At 45.4% G+C, this 19,924-nt stretch overlaps 1 protein-coding gene across 6 annotated transcripts in view; it reads right to left on the reverse strand.

Annotated features, from left to right (window-relative positions):
- fgf13a (fibroblast growth factor 13a) overlaps positions 1-19,924 on the reverse strand; it is a 672,043-nt gene that overhangs the window by 128,585 nt on the left and 523,534 nt on the right. For all 6 annotated transcript variants that reach the window (XM_038774368.1, XM_038774370.1, XM_038774369.1 and 3 more), the window contains one exon: positions 4,681-4,784. In XM_038774368.1, coding sequence (XP_038630296.1) covers positions 4,681-4,784 — 104 coding nt within the window. The remainder of the gene's footprint in view (positions 1-4,680; positions 4,785-19,924) is intronic.

Here is a 19,924-nt window from a genome sequence, read left to right on the forward strand (position 1 = left end):
AGGAGACATTTCTTCATACAAAGAGTGGTGAGCCTGTGGAATTCATTACCACAGGAAGTAGTTGATGCTAAAACATTGAATATATTCAAGAGGCGGCTGGATATAGCACTTGGGGAGAAAATGGGGTCAAAAGCTATGGGGAGAAAGCAGGATTAGGCTATTGAGTTGGATGATCAGCCATGATGGTGATGAATGGCGGAGCAGGCTCTAAGGGCCAAAAGGCCTCCTCCTGATCCTATCTTCTATGTATCTATGTATCCCATTGTGCTTACATGGGTGGCTTGGTCTCACAGTGGTTATCACTGTTGCTTCACAGTGCCAGGGTCCCAGGTTCGATTCCCGGCTTGGGTCATTGTCTGTGCAGAGTCTGCACGTTCTCACCATGTCTGCGTGGGTTTCCTCCGGATGTTCTGGTTTCCTCCCACAGTCCGAAGATGTGCAGGTTAGGTGGATTGGCCAGGCTAAATTGCCCTTAATGTCCAAAAAGGTTAGGTGGGGTTGCTGAGTTATGGGATGGGGTGGAGGAGTGGGCTTTAGCAGGGTGCTCTTTCCAAGGGCCAGTGCAGACTCGATGGGCAGAACAGCCTCTTCCTACACTGTATATTCTATGATCTATGATCCCAAAATTCCTGTTGTACCCGAAAATATCACAACCCTAAGAAATTCAGTAAAATGCCACACGGTAGCACAGTGGGTAGTACTGTTGCTTCACAGCTCCAGGGTCCCAGGTTCGATTCCCGGCTTGGGTCACTGTCTATGCGGATTCTGCACGTTCTCCCCGTGTCTGCGTGGGTTTCCTCCAGGTGCTCCGGTTTCCTCCCACAGACCCCGAAAGACGTGCTGTTAGGTGAATTGGACATTCTGAATTCTCCCTCCGTGTACCCGAACAGGCACTGGAGTGTGGTGACTGGAGGATTTTCACAGTAACTTCATTGCAGTGTTAATGTAAGCCTACTTGTGACACGAATAAAGATTACGTTATTATTATTTCACAGTAATCAATTAACACGGACTTCATGAAGTCAACACAATCACTAATTATGTGACTGTAAATTACCCCAATTTGAACAGACACCATTTTCCAGCAAACAGGTTTCTTCCAAGTTAACATTCACAATACTTTCACAGTGAAATATGTTTTCACTCTGAATCTTCTTGACTGAGTGGGTAATGGTCCTGGGATCCAGCCTGCTACTCGATCCCTTTTTGGGAAAAGATTTGCACATGGACCGTGGGATCCTGGATCACAAACGGATGGAATTCTGCTGGATTTTAATCATGGCGAATTGAATACCTGTTCACTTGAAGTGTCCTACACTACGGCTAAAGGGGTTAGAGAGACTGGAGATAGATTAGCCCTTTCCCGTGGCAGGTCCAAAGTATCCCCTGAGCCAGGACATGTCACACTCGAAAGATGAATTATGGGACCAATACCACTAACAACTCACTCCATCTCCTACATTATGTAAACACCAATTAGTTCTATATATAATATGCTTTCAAATCCATCTTTCATCTCCTGACATGTTTCACAAGAGAACTGAACTCTTTGCTGTTTTAAGTGGTGATGTGTTCTATTATTTCTATTGGGAGGTCCCAGTCCCTAGCTCTTTCCCCAATGCCTTGCAAATTTCCCTCTGGAAATACTGCCCAATTCCCTTTTTGAAAATTGTTATTGAATCTGCTTCCACCGTCCTTCTCGGCATCGATTTCCAGATCACAACTTAACGTGTAAAAAACATTCTTTTCCTCTCCCCTCTGGCTCTTGTACCTGTAACCTTCTGTGCTCTGACATTTAAAAATGTTGTATCGCCCCTAAAAATATTGAGAGATATTCCTTCATTTCAATAACACGACGACTCAACATTCTAATCTTAATATTTTACTGAACATTACTTCTCATCTCCTCCTTCCCTCCTCTCTTCCCCATTCTTCTTTTTTGCCTGTTTCAATTTGACTTTCCATTCACTGAATGAAATTGCACTTTCTGATACCTACCGCATCAATAAAGGAACAACCTTCACATCTCTGTCAAGCTAACAGGGAAGTGTTTCAGGTAGACAGTTGTGGCGCTGAACTAGGAGCCACGAGCTCATTGCCCAAATGTCTGAGCAAACTCAGGTTATTGTGAAAACTCAACCGGTCCAATTCTGCTTATCTTTTTTTTTATGGGACTCTAGTCCTACACCAACCTGCTTAACTCAACGTGCACTGAGTAATCAATTCTGTTTAAACTGCAGACTGTGCCCGTTCTGTGGAACATCTCCACTCACTCTGCAAGCCTGCGCCAACCTTTCAGCTGTATTATTCTGGGCTTCCGTGCTCACTATTCTGTCCATGGCCTGGTGTAAGTCCCATTGAAACCCAATACCAGTTGGAGGAACAGCACCTTATGTTCCAATTAGGTACTTTACAGCCTATTAGGCTCAACAGTGACTTCAACAACCACAGGCTGTGAACCTATTTTGATTTGTTTTCATATCATTGCTTTCACAAAGAGCTGTCCTTTACTCTGCCATTAACATTTGCTCTGGACCAATGCTTTGTTTCTTTACGACAACCATTACTATTCCCTATGCTGCGATTGTTCTGTTACATCTTTGTCCTTTAATTGCTCCCACCCTCTAACATATTAGACCATAAGACATAGGAGCATAATTAGGCCACTCGGCCCATCGAGTCTGCTCCACCATTCAGTCATGGCTGATATTTTTCTCATCCCCATTCTCCTGCCTTCTCTCCATAACTCCTGACCCCCTTATTAATCAAGAACCTGTCTATCTCTGTCTTAAAGACACTCAGTGATTTGGCCCCCACAGCCTTCTGCGGCAAAGAGTTCCACAGATTCACCACCCTCTGGCTGAAGAAATTCCTCCTCATCTCTGTTTTAAAGGATCGTCCATTTAGTCTGACATTGTGCCCTCTGCTTCTAGTTTTTCTAAACCTTCCTGACCTTCCTTTTTGCTATATAAAACACATCACATTTCTTCGCCCTTCAGTTCTTTTTTTAAAAATAAATTTAGAGTGCCCAATTATTATTTTTTTCCAATTAAGGAGCAATTTAGCGTGACCAATCCGCCTCCCCTGCACATCTTTGTGTTGTGGGGGCGAACCCCATGCAGACACGGGGAGAATGTGCAAACTCCACACGGACAGTGATCCAGGGCCAGGATTCAAACCCGGGTCCTCAGCGCCGCAGTCCCAGTGCTAACCACTGCGCCACATGCTGCCCCCCCTCCCACTTCAGTTCTGAAGAGAAGTCGCACTGGACCCGAAACATTGCCCGTCAGGAGAGAAAGTAAGCGGAATTTGGTATGATCATTTGAGGGCAAAATGTTCTTATCTCTGGAAGCAAAAAGTCCATTCTGGACTGGGTGTAGAATACAAAGAAAGAATAAAGAACAATTACAGCACAAGAACAGGCCCTTCGGCCCTCCAAGCCTGAGCCGATCCAGATCCTCTATCTAAAACTGCCGCCTATTTCCTAAGGATCTGTATCCCTCTGCTCCCTGCCCATTCATGTATCTGTCTACATACATAGATGCATAGAACATACAGTGCAGAAAGAGGCCATGTGGCCCATCGAGTCTGCACCAACCCACTTAAACCCTCACTTCCACCCTATCCCCATAACTCCTCCCAACCTTTTTGGTCACTAAGGGCAATTTATCATGGCCAATCCACCTAACCTGCACATCTTTGGACTGTGGGAGAAAACCAGAGCACCCGGAGGAAACCCACGCAGACACGGGGAGAACGTGCAGACCCCGCACAGACAGTGACCCAGCGGGGAATCAAACTTGGGACCCTGGTGCTGTGAAGCCACAGTGCTATCCACTTGTGCTACCGTGCTGCCCATGTCTAGATACATCTTAAATTACGCTATCGTGTCCACCTCTACCACCTCCGCCGGCAATGCGTTCCAGGCACCCACCACCCTCTGCGTAAAGCACTTTCCACGCATATCTCCCTTAAACTTTTCCCCTCTCATCTTGAACTCGTGACCCCTAGTAATTGAGTCCCCCACTTTGGGAAATAGCTGTTTGCTATCCACCCTGTCTATACCTCTCATGATTTTGTAGACCACAATGAGGTCCCCCCTCAACCTCTGTCTTTCTAATGAAAATAATCCTAATCTACTCAACCTCTCTTCATAGTTAGCACAATAGATCGAAGGATGGTTTCTTTTGTTGAAGGCTGCTTCTGTTTGCTAAAGTGAACCTGAGATACAAGAGTTATTGGTTGCATGTCAGCGGGCGTTATGACTGTTGTGCCATGTGTTTCATGGTGCAACTGTAAAGGAAGACCCATCAAAAGAAGAAGTCTCATCACTTGGCCAATGCTTTAAGTGTTAAAGAGGGAGAGGGTGCAAGTCAACTCTGGCAGTCATACAAAATAAGCAGCGATTAAAGTGATGGAAATGATTCGTAAAGCAGCAGCTACACATGGCTTTGATGAAGCAATTTGATTAGCAAATCAGATTTCTTATTCTAAACTGTGATAGTTAAATGCTGCAACTTCCCAGAACTGCACTTGTAAACCACAAGTCTCTGAATATCACAACAAGCCACTGTTTCCGCCAAGCACAATGAACAACGTTCTCTCATCATGACTTTACATGTCCAACACTGAAACCGCAATGTATCTGTAAAATGCTCCATGGTTAGTTTTAGTACTTACTGATGTATAAAGGTATCCTTCATTATTCATTGCCAGATATAGTCCTGTTTTCACACCTTGAATGGCAACGACCCGAAGCCCCACTGGTATGAGGTTGAATAAGGCTGTGGAAAGAGAGAATTCACATTGAAAAGAAAAAAAAAGACTGACACAAACTTCAGTCACAACAAAAGTATGAGTTGGATCACAGACTCAAAAATTATCCAGAGGCACAAACTAATGGAAGGAACAAACAAAAGTACCACATAAAATATTCCTATTATCCGAGACTGCAACGAGGATTGGAGAAAGGACACGTCTGTGATCCTCGAAGATTCATGTCCTGCAAGTTCCAATTCAATTTGGGAATGCCAGTTTATGAAGTCACTTTTTAAATATTGGCCTCTACAATATATGTTGCTTGGTTAGGCCATGACCATGCGGTAATGCTACAGAGGGCGAAGGGCAAATGAAGTGCCTTAGATCTAGATCAAGAATGTTACTTTTTTATTTATCCATGGGATACGAGCATCAGCGACAAGGCCAGCATTTGTTGCTCATCCCTAATTGCCCTTGAACTGCCTTGCTTGCTCGGCCATTTCACAAGTCAGTTAAGAGTCAACCGCATTGCTGTGAATCATGTGGGCCAGACCAGTTAAGGATGGCAGATTTCCTTCCCTAAAGAATATTAGAGAACCAGATGGAGATTTTACAACAGTCGATGGTCACCATTGTTAAGATTAGTTTTCAATTCCAGATATATCAATTGAATTTGAATTTCATGGTGGGTGTTTAACCAGTGTCTCCAGAGCCTGGGCTTCTGAATTATTAATCCAGTGGCATAACTGCTACACGACCATCTGCCCAACTGTTGGATCAGTAATGTCTAGGAGTAGGGCAGGAACAGGATTCTTCAGAAACCATTGCAAGCTGAGGTCTCAAGTTTTGTCTTTAATTTTAAGACCTTACTGTAGAACCAGGCGTAGCAGGAGACCTTCAGACCATCCCACCCATCTCACCGCTGTTACTCCACACCACTCTGCTGCCAATCACGATCAGCCCTCCCTCCCAGCATCCTGACATGCTCCAACTACTGTCCTGCCCTCACTGCCCCTTTCTCTACTGACCTTCTCCCCTCCTGCCATCCTGTTCTCTGCTCACTCTCTGGACTCACTTCTTACCTTGCCCACCCTCCTGGCAAGGTCGGTGAAATTCATTTGCAACAAAAAGCTGGGATACCTGCAGATCGCCTCAGGTTATTTAGACAAGGTGCAGCATCGAATCCTCATGCCTCTGCCATCCTGTTGTGCGCTCCAGTGAAAATCTGGATTGCGATCCTTTGAGGTTTAATGGCTGAACACGAGAGCGCACAATAACATTCTGGCAAGAATCAAACTACTTTATCCTCCCACGCTCTACAGAAATATACATACACTCTACATATATTTAAATATATTTGTCTATTCATCTCATGGCACCTATTTTAATCTGAGTTGCTCCTTTTTTTCTTCTGACCCCCCCCCCCCCCCCAGGCTCAGGCCGGTAAATAAAAAATGAAAATGAAACGATAATGAAAAATGAAATGCTGCACGATCAGACCATCTTTTGACTGAGTTATTGCACAGTGGCTCCTCTTCTCTCTCGGTCGATCATTAAAGGTCCCACGATATTATTTAAAAGGAGAACAAGGTAATTCTTCCAGTGACCTCAGACAATATTTCCTCCACAACCAAAATCACAAAAACAGATTCCCTGGCATTTACCACTTTGCTACCTGGGACTTTGTGCAAATTGGCCAACATTTTTCCTACATTATAATTGTTAATAGACTTTAAAAGTATTCCATCGGTTGGGAAGCATTTTGAGAAGCTCCTGAGATTGGTAAAGATTGTTTCTTTACCACGCTAAGTAATTGGGGCTGATTTTATCCATGGTTGACGAGGGAAGTCAAGGACAGCATAAAAGCAAAAGAAAAAGCATACAAAGTGGCGAGGATTAGTGGGATGCCAGAGGATTGGGAAGCCTTCAGGAGCGAGCAGAAGTCAACTAAAAAAGCAATAAGGGGGGAGAAGATGAAATATGAATGCAAGTTAGCTAGTAATATACAAGAAGATAGGAAGTTTTTTTCAATATATAAAAGGTAAGGAAGAGGCAAAAATAGACATTGGACCACTGGAAAACGTGGCTGGAGAAGTAATAATAGGAAATAAATAAATGGCAGAGGAACTGAATAGTTACTTTACATCAGTCTTCGTGGTGGAAGGCACCACTGGGATGCCAGAGCTCCAGGAGAACCAAGGGGCAGAGGTGAGTGCAGTGACTATTACGAAGGAGAAGGTTCTGGGAAAACTGAAAGGTCTGAAGGTGGATAAGTCACCTGGACCGGATGGACTACACCCCAGGGTCCTAAAAGAGATAGCTGAGGAGATTGTGGAGGCATTAGTGATGATCTTTCAGGAATCACTGGAGGCAGGAAGGGTCCCAGAGGACTGGAAAGTGGCTAATGTAACACCGCTGTTTAAGAAGGGAGGGAGGTAGAAGGCGGGAGATTATAGGCCGGTTAGCCTGACTTCGGTCATTGGTAAGATTTTAGAGTCCATTATTAAAGCTGAGATTCTGGAAGTGCATGGTAAAATAGGACTGAGTCAGCACGGCTTTGCAAAGGGAGGTCATGTCTGACAAATCTGTTAGAGTTCTTTGAGGGGGTAACAAGGAAGTTAGGCAAAGGAGAACCAGTGGGCATGATTTATTTAGATTTCCAGAAGGCCATTGACAAGGTGCTGCATAGGAGACTGTTAAACTGGTTAAGAGCCCATGGTGTTAAGGGCAAGATCCTGGCATGGATAGAGGATTGGCTGACTGGCAGAAGGTAGAGAGTGGGATAAAGGGGTCTTTTTCAGGATGACAGCCGGTGACTAGTGGTGTGCCTCAGGGGTCTGGGCTGGGACCACAACTTTTCACAATATATATTAATGATCTGGAAGAAGGAACTGAAGGCACTGTTGTTAAGTTTACAGATGATACAAAGATCTGCAGAGGGACAGGTAGTATTGAGGAAGCAAGGGGTCTGCAGAAGGATTTGGACAGGCTAGGAGAGTGGGCAATGAAGTGGCAGATGAAATACAATGTGGAAAAGTGTGAGGTTATGCATTTTGGAAGGAGGAATCTCGGCATAGGCTATTTTCTAAATGGGGAAATGCTTAGGAAATCAGGAGGACAAAAGAACTTGGGAGTCCTTGTTCAAGATCTCTTAAGGTTAACGTGTAGGTTCAGTCGACAGTTAGGAAGGCAAATGCAATGTTAGCATTCATGTCGAGAGAGCTAGAATACAAGACCAGGGATGTACTTGTGAGGCTTTATAGTGCTCTGGTCAGACCCCATTTGGAGTATTGTGAGCAGATTTGGGCCCCGTATCAAAGGAAAGATGTGCTGGCCTTGGAAAGGGTCCAGAGGAGGTTCACACGATTGATCCCTGGAATGAAGAGCTTGTCGTATGAGGAACGGTTGAGGACTCTGGGTCTGTACTCGGAGTTTAGAAGGATGAGGGGGATCTTATTGAAACTTCCAGGATACTGCGAGGCCTGGATGGAGTGAATTTGGAGAGGATGTTTCCACTTGTAGGAAAAACTAGAACCAGAGGACACAGCCTCAGATTAAAGGGACGATCCTTTAAAACAGAGATGAGGAGGAATTTCTTTAGCCAGAGGGTGGCGAATCTGTGGAACTCATTGCCGCAGAAGGCTGTGGAGGCCAAATCACTGAGGGCAGCAGGGTAGCATGGTGGTTAGCATAAATGCTTCACAGCTCCAGGGTCCCAGGTTCGATTCCCAGCTGGGTCATTGTCTGTGTGGAGTCTGCACGTCCTCCCCCTGTGTGCGTGGGTTTCCTCCGGGTGCTCCGGTTTCCTCCCACAGTCCAAAGATGTGCGGGTTAGGTGGATTGGCCATGCTAAATTGCCCGTAGTGTCCTAATAAAAGTAAGGTTAAGGGGGGGTGGGGTTGTTCGGTTACGGGTATATGGTGGATTCGTGGGTTTGAGTAGGGTGATCATGACTCGACACAACATTGAGGGCCGAAGGGCCTGTTCTGTGCTGTACTGTTCTATGAGTGCCTTTAAGACAGAGATAGATAGGTTCTTGATTAATAAGGGGATCAGGGGTTATGGAGAGAAGGCAGGAGAATGGGGATGAGAAAAACATCCGCCATGATTGAATGGCGGAGCAAACTCGATGGGTCGAGTGGCCTAATTCTGCTTCTATGTCTTATGGTCTGATATCCACTTCAATTTTGTTTCAAACAAGCGGATCAAAATTACGCTCTCATTACACATGTTAAGAATCCGTTATTTGTGTTCTCAGTTTACGAGATTGAAGGGGAATCCGATATTCTACCTCTGCCGGTAATGCAGGAGCTGCAAGATATCTGCAAATATATGGCTGCTTGCAAATATTCTGAAAGTTTTAATTTCCAATCTTTCTCCCTTACACCTTTCTGCAGAGTAGTTTTTAATATTCCTTCATGGGATGTGGCCATCGCTGGCTGAGCCTGCATTTATTGCTCATTCCTGAGAGCATTTAAGAGTCAACCACATTGCTGTGGATCTGGAGTAGTACGGCAGATTTCCTTCCCTAAAGGACATTAGTGAACCAGATGGGTTTTTGCAACAATTGACAATGGATTCACTGTCATCATTAGAGTTTTAATTCCAGATATTTATCGAATTCAAATTTTGCTATCTGCCGTGGTCGGATTTGAACCCAGGTCCACAGAACATTACCCTGGGTCACTGGATTATTAGTCCAGTGACCATACCAGTACGTCACTGCCTCTCCTTAGTCAGTAGTGTAATGAAGTACTCTCCACTTGCCTGGATGAGTGCAGCTCCAACAACACTCAAGAAGCTCGACACCATCCAGGACAAAGCAGTTCTCTTGATTGCTAACCCTACCAAAAACATTAATTCCCTCCACCACTGATGAACAGTTTACCCACAGTTATTATTAATAAATCATTTATAACTTGAGCTGCAAGTGTTCTTGTAATATATATCAGGCCATCCGACAAGAAAGTTACCTGATGATCAGCGGTAGCCGTGTGTACCATCTACAAAATACACTGCGGAACTAACCAAGGTTCCTTAGACAGCACCTTCCAAACCCACAACGTCTCCCACCTCAATGGACAAGAGCAGCAGATACCTGAGAACACCACCACCTGGAGGTTCCCCTCCAAGTCATTCACCACGTGAACACATTGTTGGTCATTTATTTAGTGTATGTGCGTGCTGTGCTAAACCCAAAGGCAAAATTATAACTGGATTTCATGACACACTTCCTTTCTGGTGATGTCATGCTGTAATCCCTTAAAAGGCATATTGCAACACCTTGATCCACAAAGGGGACCTCCCTTCCCCCAAAGGTAGTACCCCCTTCCTTCCGGCCTATTTAAAAACGTTTTGAAAAGAACTCTCGCCAGCCTACCATGTTACGTCATAGCAACAGTGCTATCAAGTGGCACTTACTCAGCAATAACCTGCTCACGGACACTCAGTTTGGGTTCCGCCAGGGTCACTCAGCTCCTGACCTCATTACAGCCTTGGTTCAAACACGGACAAGAGGGCAGCATTTGACCAAGTATGGCATCAAGGCGCCCTAGCTAAACTCAAGTCAATGGGAATCGGGGAAAACTCTTTGTTGGTTGGAGTCATACCTGGTACAAAGGAAGATGGTCATGGTGGGGCATAATATTGGGGTCAAATAGCTTTTAAACAATCTCAATGGCCCTTTAGTTACTTATTTACATTTGCTGGGCTGCTGCTTTCAGCCGCCTCCGCATTATGGGGGACAGCACGAGAGCGGGTGAGAAAATGCTGAGCTCGTATTTTACAATCTTCTCCCCCATCATGGAAAACGCTTCCGTAAATTAAAGCACTGTATAATTTGGGGTCCTTCCTTCACAAGTCGTTGCATTCGTACACTGTATCACTCTGATGCTCGGCAAAAAGACAAATGTCATCGCTGAGTTTGAGAGCAGCTCAGAATGTATGCTGAAGGTGCTTGCTTGTCAAACTGGTCCTCATGAAGGATTGTTTAAATCCACAAGTTACATCGGAGGGGCTGGTTTAGCACAGTGGACTAAACAGCTGGCTTGTAATGCAGAACAGGGCCAGCAGCGCGGGTTCAATTCCCATACCGGCCTCCCCGAACAGGCGTCGGAATGTGGTGACTAGGGGCTTTTCACGGTAACTTCATTGAAGCCTACTTGTGACAATAAGCTATTATTATTATTACATCGGATGTTCAGTATTTCATTAAATTCCCAGAGAAAAAGCTTCCATGGTAACATATTCATCAGTCTATACGCAGCATCCAACTCAGGGAACACAAAGAATGATATTTATTGAAGGAAATTATTAGACTAAAAAGGCAAAGATTAATTCACTATTTTTTGCACGCTCCATGACTCACCAATTTCAACAATTAATTGTTTTCAATTTTTTCTCTATTCTAGACCAACTCCACAAACCTTAATTACAGCACATCTCCTGCTGATTACTCATCGCAATTATTGTAACAACCTGGAAAAATATTTCTCAAACAATACCTTTATGGTTCTGCCATCCAGATCATTGTACATATTATCTTCCCAGGGAACACTGCACACTTTGGTAAACACTGGGTAATGGGTCGAAACTAAAGAAAATGGTAAAAAAACTGACCAACAGCATGAAAAACACTGCGAACCCAGGAACAGCACTAAAAACATGTCCATGACCCGTGTGAAACAAGAGATCAATGAAGTACATTAAAGCCTGAGTGTAACACAAGTATTGAGGAGGCAAGATTTAATTTCTAACTGGGTCAAGAAAAAGTTTTGGGGGCGATTTTTCCCCAAATTTGCCAGTGTCAGGTTCAGATGAAATTAACCCCAATTAACCTTTTTTTTGGACACTAAGGGCAATTTAGCACGGCCAATCCACACAACCCACACATCTTTGGACTGTGGGAGGAAACCGGAGCACCCGGAGGAAACCCACGCACACACGGGGAGAATGTGCAGACTCCGCACAGACAGTGACCCAGCGGGGAATCGAACCTGGGACCCTGGAGCTGTGAAGCAACTGTGCTAACCACTGTGCCACAGTGCTGCTCGCTTTGGGCCTTTCATGAGATTTCGTGGCCATTAAGGGTTTGCGACCGCAGCTAGATTGTGGCCTAAATTTTTTATTTTTTATTTGCTGCATTTGCCACCATTTCAAATTAAATCATTGACGTTGATTTTTTTTCGATTTACAAACTATTCGTCTTTTGGAAATCAATTATTTCTCTTTAGACTTTTTAACTTCTTTCTCTCGATAGCTGCAGGAAATCTGTTACACGTAGAACATAAAGGAATTGGTTTGTCAAACAAAGTTGCCTTCAGGGCCTTAAATAATGTCTTTCTAACCTCAGGATCAACCCAGTGTCTGATCTGCCTTGACAGTTTTAAGAACGCACTGGGCTGGATTCTCCACCGCGCCACGCTGGATATGTGAATTGTGATCGGGCAGAGAATGGGGCGCCCGGCAAAAATCGAGGTTTGCGCCTGGCGCTGATTCGGGTTTTTCCCCTTTTTTGTCAATGTGTCAACTCAGGTGGAAAAAGCGGCGTGTCACCTGCCAGCTGTATTACTGGCTTTTCCCACCACATTCTTTGAGACAGCCAAAGGAAACCCTGGAGGTGGGTCCCACGTCACCACGTTGCTTCTGAATGAGTCTGTCCCACCTGGAACCTCAGTCCAAAGGTGCCCTAATCAGACAACAATTCATAAGAACACAAGTACCCCACGGAGACCTAACCCTCCCCATGGACCCTGGATACTAACCCCCTGCCCCCACCCATGAACACTGGACCCCCCTACCTCATGGACCTGGGAACCTCCCCCCCAACACAGGGAATCCCCATCTACTGAGAACCCCAAACCTTCGTAATGGAAGTCCGCCCGTCCGTCCATCCATCCATTCATCTATCTAATCTATCTAATCTATATGAACTATTTATTCCTCCATAAAGAGTCTTCTCCAAGGGGACATTTCTTTTGATCTCCCCGCTGTCCTCTGAGGATAATCAGTTGCCAAGTTACCTCAGTGATTCAACCATTAATCATGCTCCTCGCTGTATTCTTCCAGCTTCCTTTCCTAAAAATCTGATTGTCCTTGACCTGGACCCGTTCTGGTTCCACTCTGCCTTACATCCACTCTATTCCTCCTCTCATTATTTACCCACACGCCAAAAACCTGCTACCCACTGGAGGAATCCTGTTCTTGCTCCCGCTTCACAGTCCATTCTTCAATTCCAGCCGAGAGTGTTCCGAGCTGACTCGAGCCACCCTCTCTAATAGCTACTGATAACCTCTCTGCCCCTGTCTGCTTCACTTTACCTCTTTACTCACCCCTGTGATTTGTTCTCTCACACATTCCACCTTTCATGTCCTTGCACAATGCTGCATATAGAGACCACACTATATATTCCCACCCAGAATGGCTAATTCCTCCATCAATCATATCTAGAGGCTGCATAGCTCCAAGTGACTGGGGTTAATTTAACAAACATTGCTTGTATTGTGCAACTATCCTCCACAGACTGCCCTGGAGAAATAATCCTGCTTCAATCAGGAGAATTCGCCGCAGATTTGATCATGCGCCCACTCTGTAAAATGCACTGATTGCTGAGAGCCCAGGATGAGCAGACGTTTCCTCCGGCTAAATAATGTGAATGCCGAAGCCGTTGTTTTCGCTCCCTGCTCGAAACTCCATTTCCTAGTTGCCAACTTCCGATCGTTAATTTGCACAGCAGTCAGAACGCTTGTTTCCACCTCTGTGACATCGCCTGACTTCATCCCTCAGCTCATCTGTTACCGTAAACGTCACCCATGTCCGTGTTCCAGGGGAACTACTCCAGATCCTCCAGCCTCTCCACAGGGTTGACAACCTTCATCTCTGGCAGAATCCAAGTAAAACATCCCCTTCTCGTTCGCTAAGGAAGATTTGCATTTATATAGTTTCTTTCATGACCACCAGATGTTTTACAGCAATTTCCAGCCAATGGAGTATTTGTCAAGTGTAGTCACGGTTGTAGTGTAGGGAACACAGCAGAAAATTTGCACACGTGCTCCCACAGTCGGCAACATGGTCACAAGCATGTTTTTGTGTTGGTTGAGGGATAGATAGTGGCCAGGTCATGGGGTGGGGGTGGGGGGTGGGGGGGGGGGGGGGGGGGGGGGGGGGAATCCCCCTGGCCTTCTTTGAAATAGTGGCCTGGGATCTTTCTCATAATAATCATCATCATAATCGCATATTGTCACGAGTAGGCTTCAATGAAGTTACTGTGAAAAGCCCCTAGTCGTCACATTCCAGCACCTGTTCGGGGAGGCTGATACGGGAATTGAACCGGCGCTGCTGGCCTTGCTCTACATTACAAGCCAGCTGTTTAGCCCACTGTGCACATTCATCTTACAGGACAGATCTCAGGTTACCTTCTCACTGAAAAAACATCACACCCAATCCTGCAGCACTTCCCCAGTACGGCACGGCCAGCTTCATCTCTGTAACTGAGTCTGACAGTGGGACCTGAACCCTGGGGGTGAGAGTGTTACCAACAGAGCCACAACTGACACGCAAAGGTTAGTGTCCTTCGATTTTGTTTCAAATATGAATCGGTTGGTGTGACTTTTCACTGATATTACATTGTCTACATCAAAGGTCACAAATCCAGGACATCATTGTTCCTTTCCTTTAGTGTAAATGTACTTCATATAATGTGGGATTTAGAAGAGCAATTAGACTGGATTTTGTCAGCAGTGCTGTGTCTGCCCCTTTCTTGCAGGTTCCATAACATTCAGCCCAACATTCCACCTGTGCCCCAACATGGGAGAATTTGTTAACTCCACTTTCTCGGGATAGATAAATTACTGTGGAGGCTGGAATATGAAAAAAAAGCAGAAAATACGGGACAATCTCGGCAGGTCTGACTGCGTCTGTGGAGAGTAAAGGGAGATAACGTTTCCAGTCTGGATGACTCTTTGTCAAAGCTCTTTGTCTCTAGACAGATATTTATTTATCTACGTTATTTGGGAGGATTTTTCTCTTCTGAGGTTGGAGCTGTGAGAAGACTGCTTGTTCAGGAAAGTGTTTCTTAATCCGTTCTATCAATTTGTTATTACTGTCCTAAATGGAATGAGATGGACAGACACCATTAAACCTCTGGGCATGAGTCCACGTGACCAAATTAACCTCATTTAAACTCAAACTAAATAAATTATGGCATATCTTGACAAGTTGAGCAATGAATCTCAGTTGGAATGGGAGCCCTGATGGGAGATGTTCCAAGCTAGGCCACATATACATGGTACAACACATCACATTGGGGTGGGTAGGTTAGCTGCCTTGCACACCAAATCTCAAAGCCTCACAACTCATTTCACCCCCCAAAACTAGGCTGTTGCTTAGCGACCAAGGGCCACATTGACACAGCAGGAGCTTTTGAGTTATTTGCAAGCTAGTGCCAGGAGCAGCTAGACACAGGAGAGAGAATGGCAGACAGCAGATTTCCTCTAAGAAAGTCCCAGAAAACAGGGAGTGGGGACAAAAGAATGTTCCAGGAAATCAGTTAAGTCAAAGGAACAAAGAACAGTGGCAGGTTTTCAATCCCGCCAGCCCCGTTCTCCAGCGCGGCGCAGTGCAACCCCTGCCAGCAGCGGGATTCTCCGTTCCCGCAGCCGGTCAATGGGGTTTCCCATTGTGGCCACCCCCACGCCATTGGGAAACCCAAGTGGTTGGGTGCGCTGCCGGCGAAGCGGACGATCCCGCCGACAGAGAATCCTGCAGCAGGAATCTGAGCAAAGACCTACTTAATGAAGTTAAAATAAAGAGCAGGGAGAGGATTCTGAATTAAAGAATTAACCAGCTGCAGGAACCAGATTTAAAGTCAGTTTGCAAAAAGCCAGACAACCGAGCTAATCAGGAGTGTGCTGATTCCTTATTGTTGGCCGGTAAAACCGTGGCGTTCTGTTGGTGTGACTGGGTACCTGAGAGAGTGTGTGCAAGGCAAAGTCTGAATGGCGTGACAACCCAGAGTTGGGGAGTACCAAAAGGAGAGGTTAAAACCCTGGAGATGGATCCTTGGTGAAGACGTACAAGAGAAAGCATTGTGTTGGAGAAGATTCCAAAATGTGATCTTCAAGAGTGGAGTTTGGAAACCCTTGTGTGAAAATCAGAGTTCCTGTGGGTCCAGGTGACTCACAGTGTGACAAGCCACTGCGGGGATTTGATGAGAAATCTACAGAAGTAAATGTTGGCTGACATCTGTCACTTGGTTTCAGAATATGGGATGTCTGACCACATTTTATGCAGTGTGTACCTACTGAGAATATTAGAGCAGAAGATAAATTTTGTAACTTTATAAATCTGCATATCTCTGTAAAGGTATAGCTGGGGTGATGGAGTAATAATTAATCGCAAATCTTTACTTGTTGAATAAAACTTTATTATTTTCTTATAAGTTAATCAGTAGTTCTGTGCCTCTGTTTATCCATGTCTCTAAAGAATGAAAGTTAGGATTGGATTGGATTTGTTTATTGTCATGTGTACCGAGGTACAGTGAAAAGTATTTTTCTGCGAGCAGCTCAACAGATCATTAAGTATTTATAAGATTTATTTAAGGATTTATTTAAGGATTTACAGAGCTGGGTTCCATGCTGAGATCTGACTTGTCCAACAGTAACATCAGCTGGGATCAGAATTCCTGACACTTGTGTGACGTGAATGTTACTTGCCACTTGTCAGCCCAAGCCTGGATATTGTTGCATTTGGACATGGACTGCTTCAGTATTGGAGGAATCTTGATTAGTGCTGAACATTGTGCAGTTGTGTTAGTGTGGTCCCTTTGAGGGGCGGCTTTACATGGGGCATGTGACCTGCTCGGGGCCTATCATGTAGGAGCTCCCGAATCCAACCAATGGGGAGAAAGGGTGGGGTCCTGGGAGCAGAGGCCCAGTCCGTTAGTCGGCCACTTCTGTTGACCTAGAACTCCACCTGCCTGAGAAGATCCTCCTCCCACTTTGAGGGGTCTCACTGACTCAATAACTGCCGCCAAGGAGAGAGTGCAAAAATCGCACACATCACATTCCAAACTCACTCCACCTCCTTCACCCTTCACTGCCCCTGTCACCCACCAACTTCCCTAACCCAAGCAGACACGGGGAGAATGTACAAACTCCACACAGTCACCGAAGGCTGGAATTGAACCTGGGTCCCTGGAGCGGTGAGGCAGCAGTGTTTCACTGTGCTGTTTTGCAAAATAAATGTTCTAAATTGGGGGCAGCACGGTGGTGCAGTGGTTAGCACTGCTGCCTCACAGCACCAGGGACCTGGGTTCAATTGCAGCCTCGGGTCACTGTCCGTGTGGAGTTTGCACATTCTCCCCGTGTCTGCGTGGGTTTCACCCCTACAACCCAAAGATGTGCAAGGTAGGTGGATTGCCCACGCTAAACTGCCCCTTAATTGGAAATTTTTTTTTTAAATGAAATTCTTGCTCTTGGAACTTAATTTCAGGGTAAATGAATCTCAGCAAAGTAGCATTTTAATGAATCTACGTGACATTCTAATGCATGCAAATGGGGTTCCCAACATTGTTCATCGCAAAATTCAACCCACGTTTAACCTGCCTTGAAAATCATGAGGACAAAATTCTAACTGTTCATGTTGCCACCGGGAAAGAGATTTTTTTTGCCTCCTGCCACGGTTCACACTGCTGGCGGGGGGGGGGGGGGGGGGGGGGGGGGGGGGGGGGGTGGGGGGGTTGAGAGGGGAAGGATTCCGCACGGAGGCTGCACCAGCTCAGAGTTGAAGAATTGCTCCCTTCTCTAGGAGGCAGTCCAATTACATAGAACATACAGTGCAAAAGGAGGCCATTCGGCCCATCGAGTCTGCACCAACCCACTTAAGCCCTCACTTCCACCCTATCCCCGTAACCCTAATCACCCCTCCGAACCTTTTTGGTCACTAAGGGCAATTTATCATGGCCAATCCACCTAACCTGCACGTCTTTGGACTGTGAAAGGAAACCTGAGCACCTGGAGGAAACTCACTCAGACACGGGCAAAACGTGCAGACTCCACACAGACAGAGACCCAGCGGGGAATCAAACCTGGGACCCTCGCGCTGTGAAGCCACAGTGCTATCCACGTGTGCTGCCGTGCTGCCCGAACATTTGTAACCCAGATTCCTGAAACAATATCCCTGAAGCCAGAGTTTAATTTGTGAAGGCTGATTTAATAAACCATTTAACACATTTTCTTCCACCTCACCTTTCTAGAATCTTCCGATCCAACTTATCCCACAAAGGTCCTATTTTTAAATTCATCTCTGATAATAATAAAAATAATCTTTATTCTTCTCACAAGTAGGCTTACATTAACACTGCAATGAAGTTACTGTGAAAAGCCCCTAGTCACCACATTCCGGCGCCTGTTCGGGTACACAGAGGGCGAATTCAGAATGTCCAATTCACTTAACGCAGCCATGGGGAAAACGTGCAAACTCCGTACAGACAGTGATGCAAGCCAGGAATGGAACCCAGGTCCCTGGCGCTGTGAAGCAACAGTGCTAACCACTGTGATACCATTCTGCCCAAGGAGTGGACTGTACACTGTGACAAAAGCCAATTATCTTGTGCATAGGCAATGATTTATTGGATTATTTCTCACTGGTTGTAGCATGGCATCAGCTGACTTTTCAAACAGCAGGAAATACTGTGGTCTGGTTGATAATCACACCTCAGGGCGACAATAACCAACTTGCACTGCCATAGCAACTTTGAAGTACTAAAATATCCCAAGGCACTTCAGAGGACAGATTATCAAAATATATTTTGTACCAAGTCACATGGCTGGCACGGTGGTGCAGTGGTTAGCGTAGCTGCCTCACGGCGCCAGGGTCCCGGGTTCAATTCCGGCCTTGGCTGACTGTGTGGAGTTTGCACCTTAAATAATAATAATAATCTTTATAGTCATACGTAGGCTCACATTAACACTGCAATGAAGTTACTGTGAAAAGCTCCTAGTCGCCACACTCCGGCGCCTGGGTTGAGAGGTGGCAAATGGAGTTTAATGCAGAAAAGTGTGAGGTGATTCATTTTGAAAGGAGTAACAGGAAGACAGAGTACTGGGCTAATGGTAAGATTCTTGGTAGTGTGGATGAACAGAGAGATCTCGGTGTCCATGTCCATAGATCCCTGAAAGTTGCCACCCAGGTTGACAGGGTTGTTAAGAAGGCGTACGGTGTGTTCACTTTTATTGGTAGAGGGATTGAGTTTCGGAGCCATGAGGTCATGTTGCAGTTGTACAAAACTCTGGTGCGGCCGCATTTGGAGTATAGCCTATAGTTCTGGTCGCCGCATTATAGGAAGGATGTGGAAGCATTGGAAAGGGTGCAGAGGAGATTTACAAGGATGTTGCCTGGTATGGAGGGAAGATCTTATGAGGAAAGGCTGAGGGACTTAAGGCTGTTTTTGTTTGAGAGAAGAAGGTTAAGAGGTGACTTAATTGAGGCATACAAGATGATCAAAGGATTAGATAGGGTGGAAGTGAGAGCCTTTTTCTTCGGATGGATATGGCTAGCACGAGGGGACATAGCTTTTAATTGAGGGGAGATAGATATTGGACAGATGTCAGAGGTAGGTTCTTTACTCAGAGAGTAGTAAGGGCGTGGAATGTCCTGCCTGCAACAGTAGTGGACTCACCAACATTAAGGGCATTTAAATGGTCATTGGATAAACATATGGATGATGAGGGAATAGTGTAGATGGGCTTTAGAGTGGTTTCACAGGTCGGCACAACATCGAGGGTCGAAGGGCCTGTACTGCGCTGAAATGTTCTATGTTCGGGTACACTGAGAGAGAATTCGGAATTCTCCCCGTGTGTGCGTGGGTTTCCTCCGGGTGCTCCGGTTTCCTCCCATAGTCCAAAGATGTGCAGTTTAGGTGGATTAGCCATTGTAAAGAATGTAGGAATCTCAGGTATAATATTGTATTATATGTAGCTGGTGCAATAATGGTTAAAAACCTGTGTGTGTGGGTGACAGCTGCAGTAATGTTTTAACATAAATGCTGGTTTTAAAGACAGGTGGACACTCTGGTAACAGAAGAGATAATTAAAGCATCATAAAAGTAAGATCATAAGATCATAATTCATTCCAACCATGGAAGCTTGACACCATCCAAGACAAAGCA

This window comes from Scyliorhinus canicula, chromosome 17 (assembly GCF_902713615.1).
Source record: "Scyliorhinus canicula chromosome 17, sScyCan1.1, whole genome shotgun sequence".
Classification (NCBI taxonomy): Eukaryota; Metazoa; Chordata; class Chondrichthyes; order Carcharhiniformes; family Scyliorhinidae; genus Scyliorhinus; species Scyliorhinus canicula.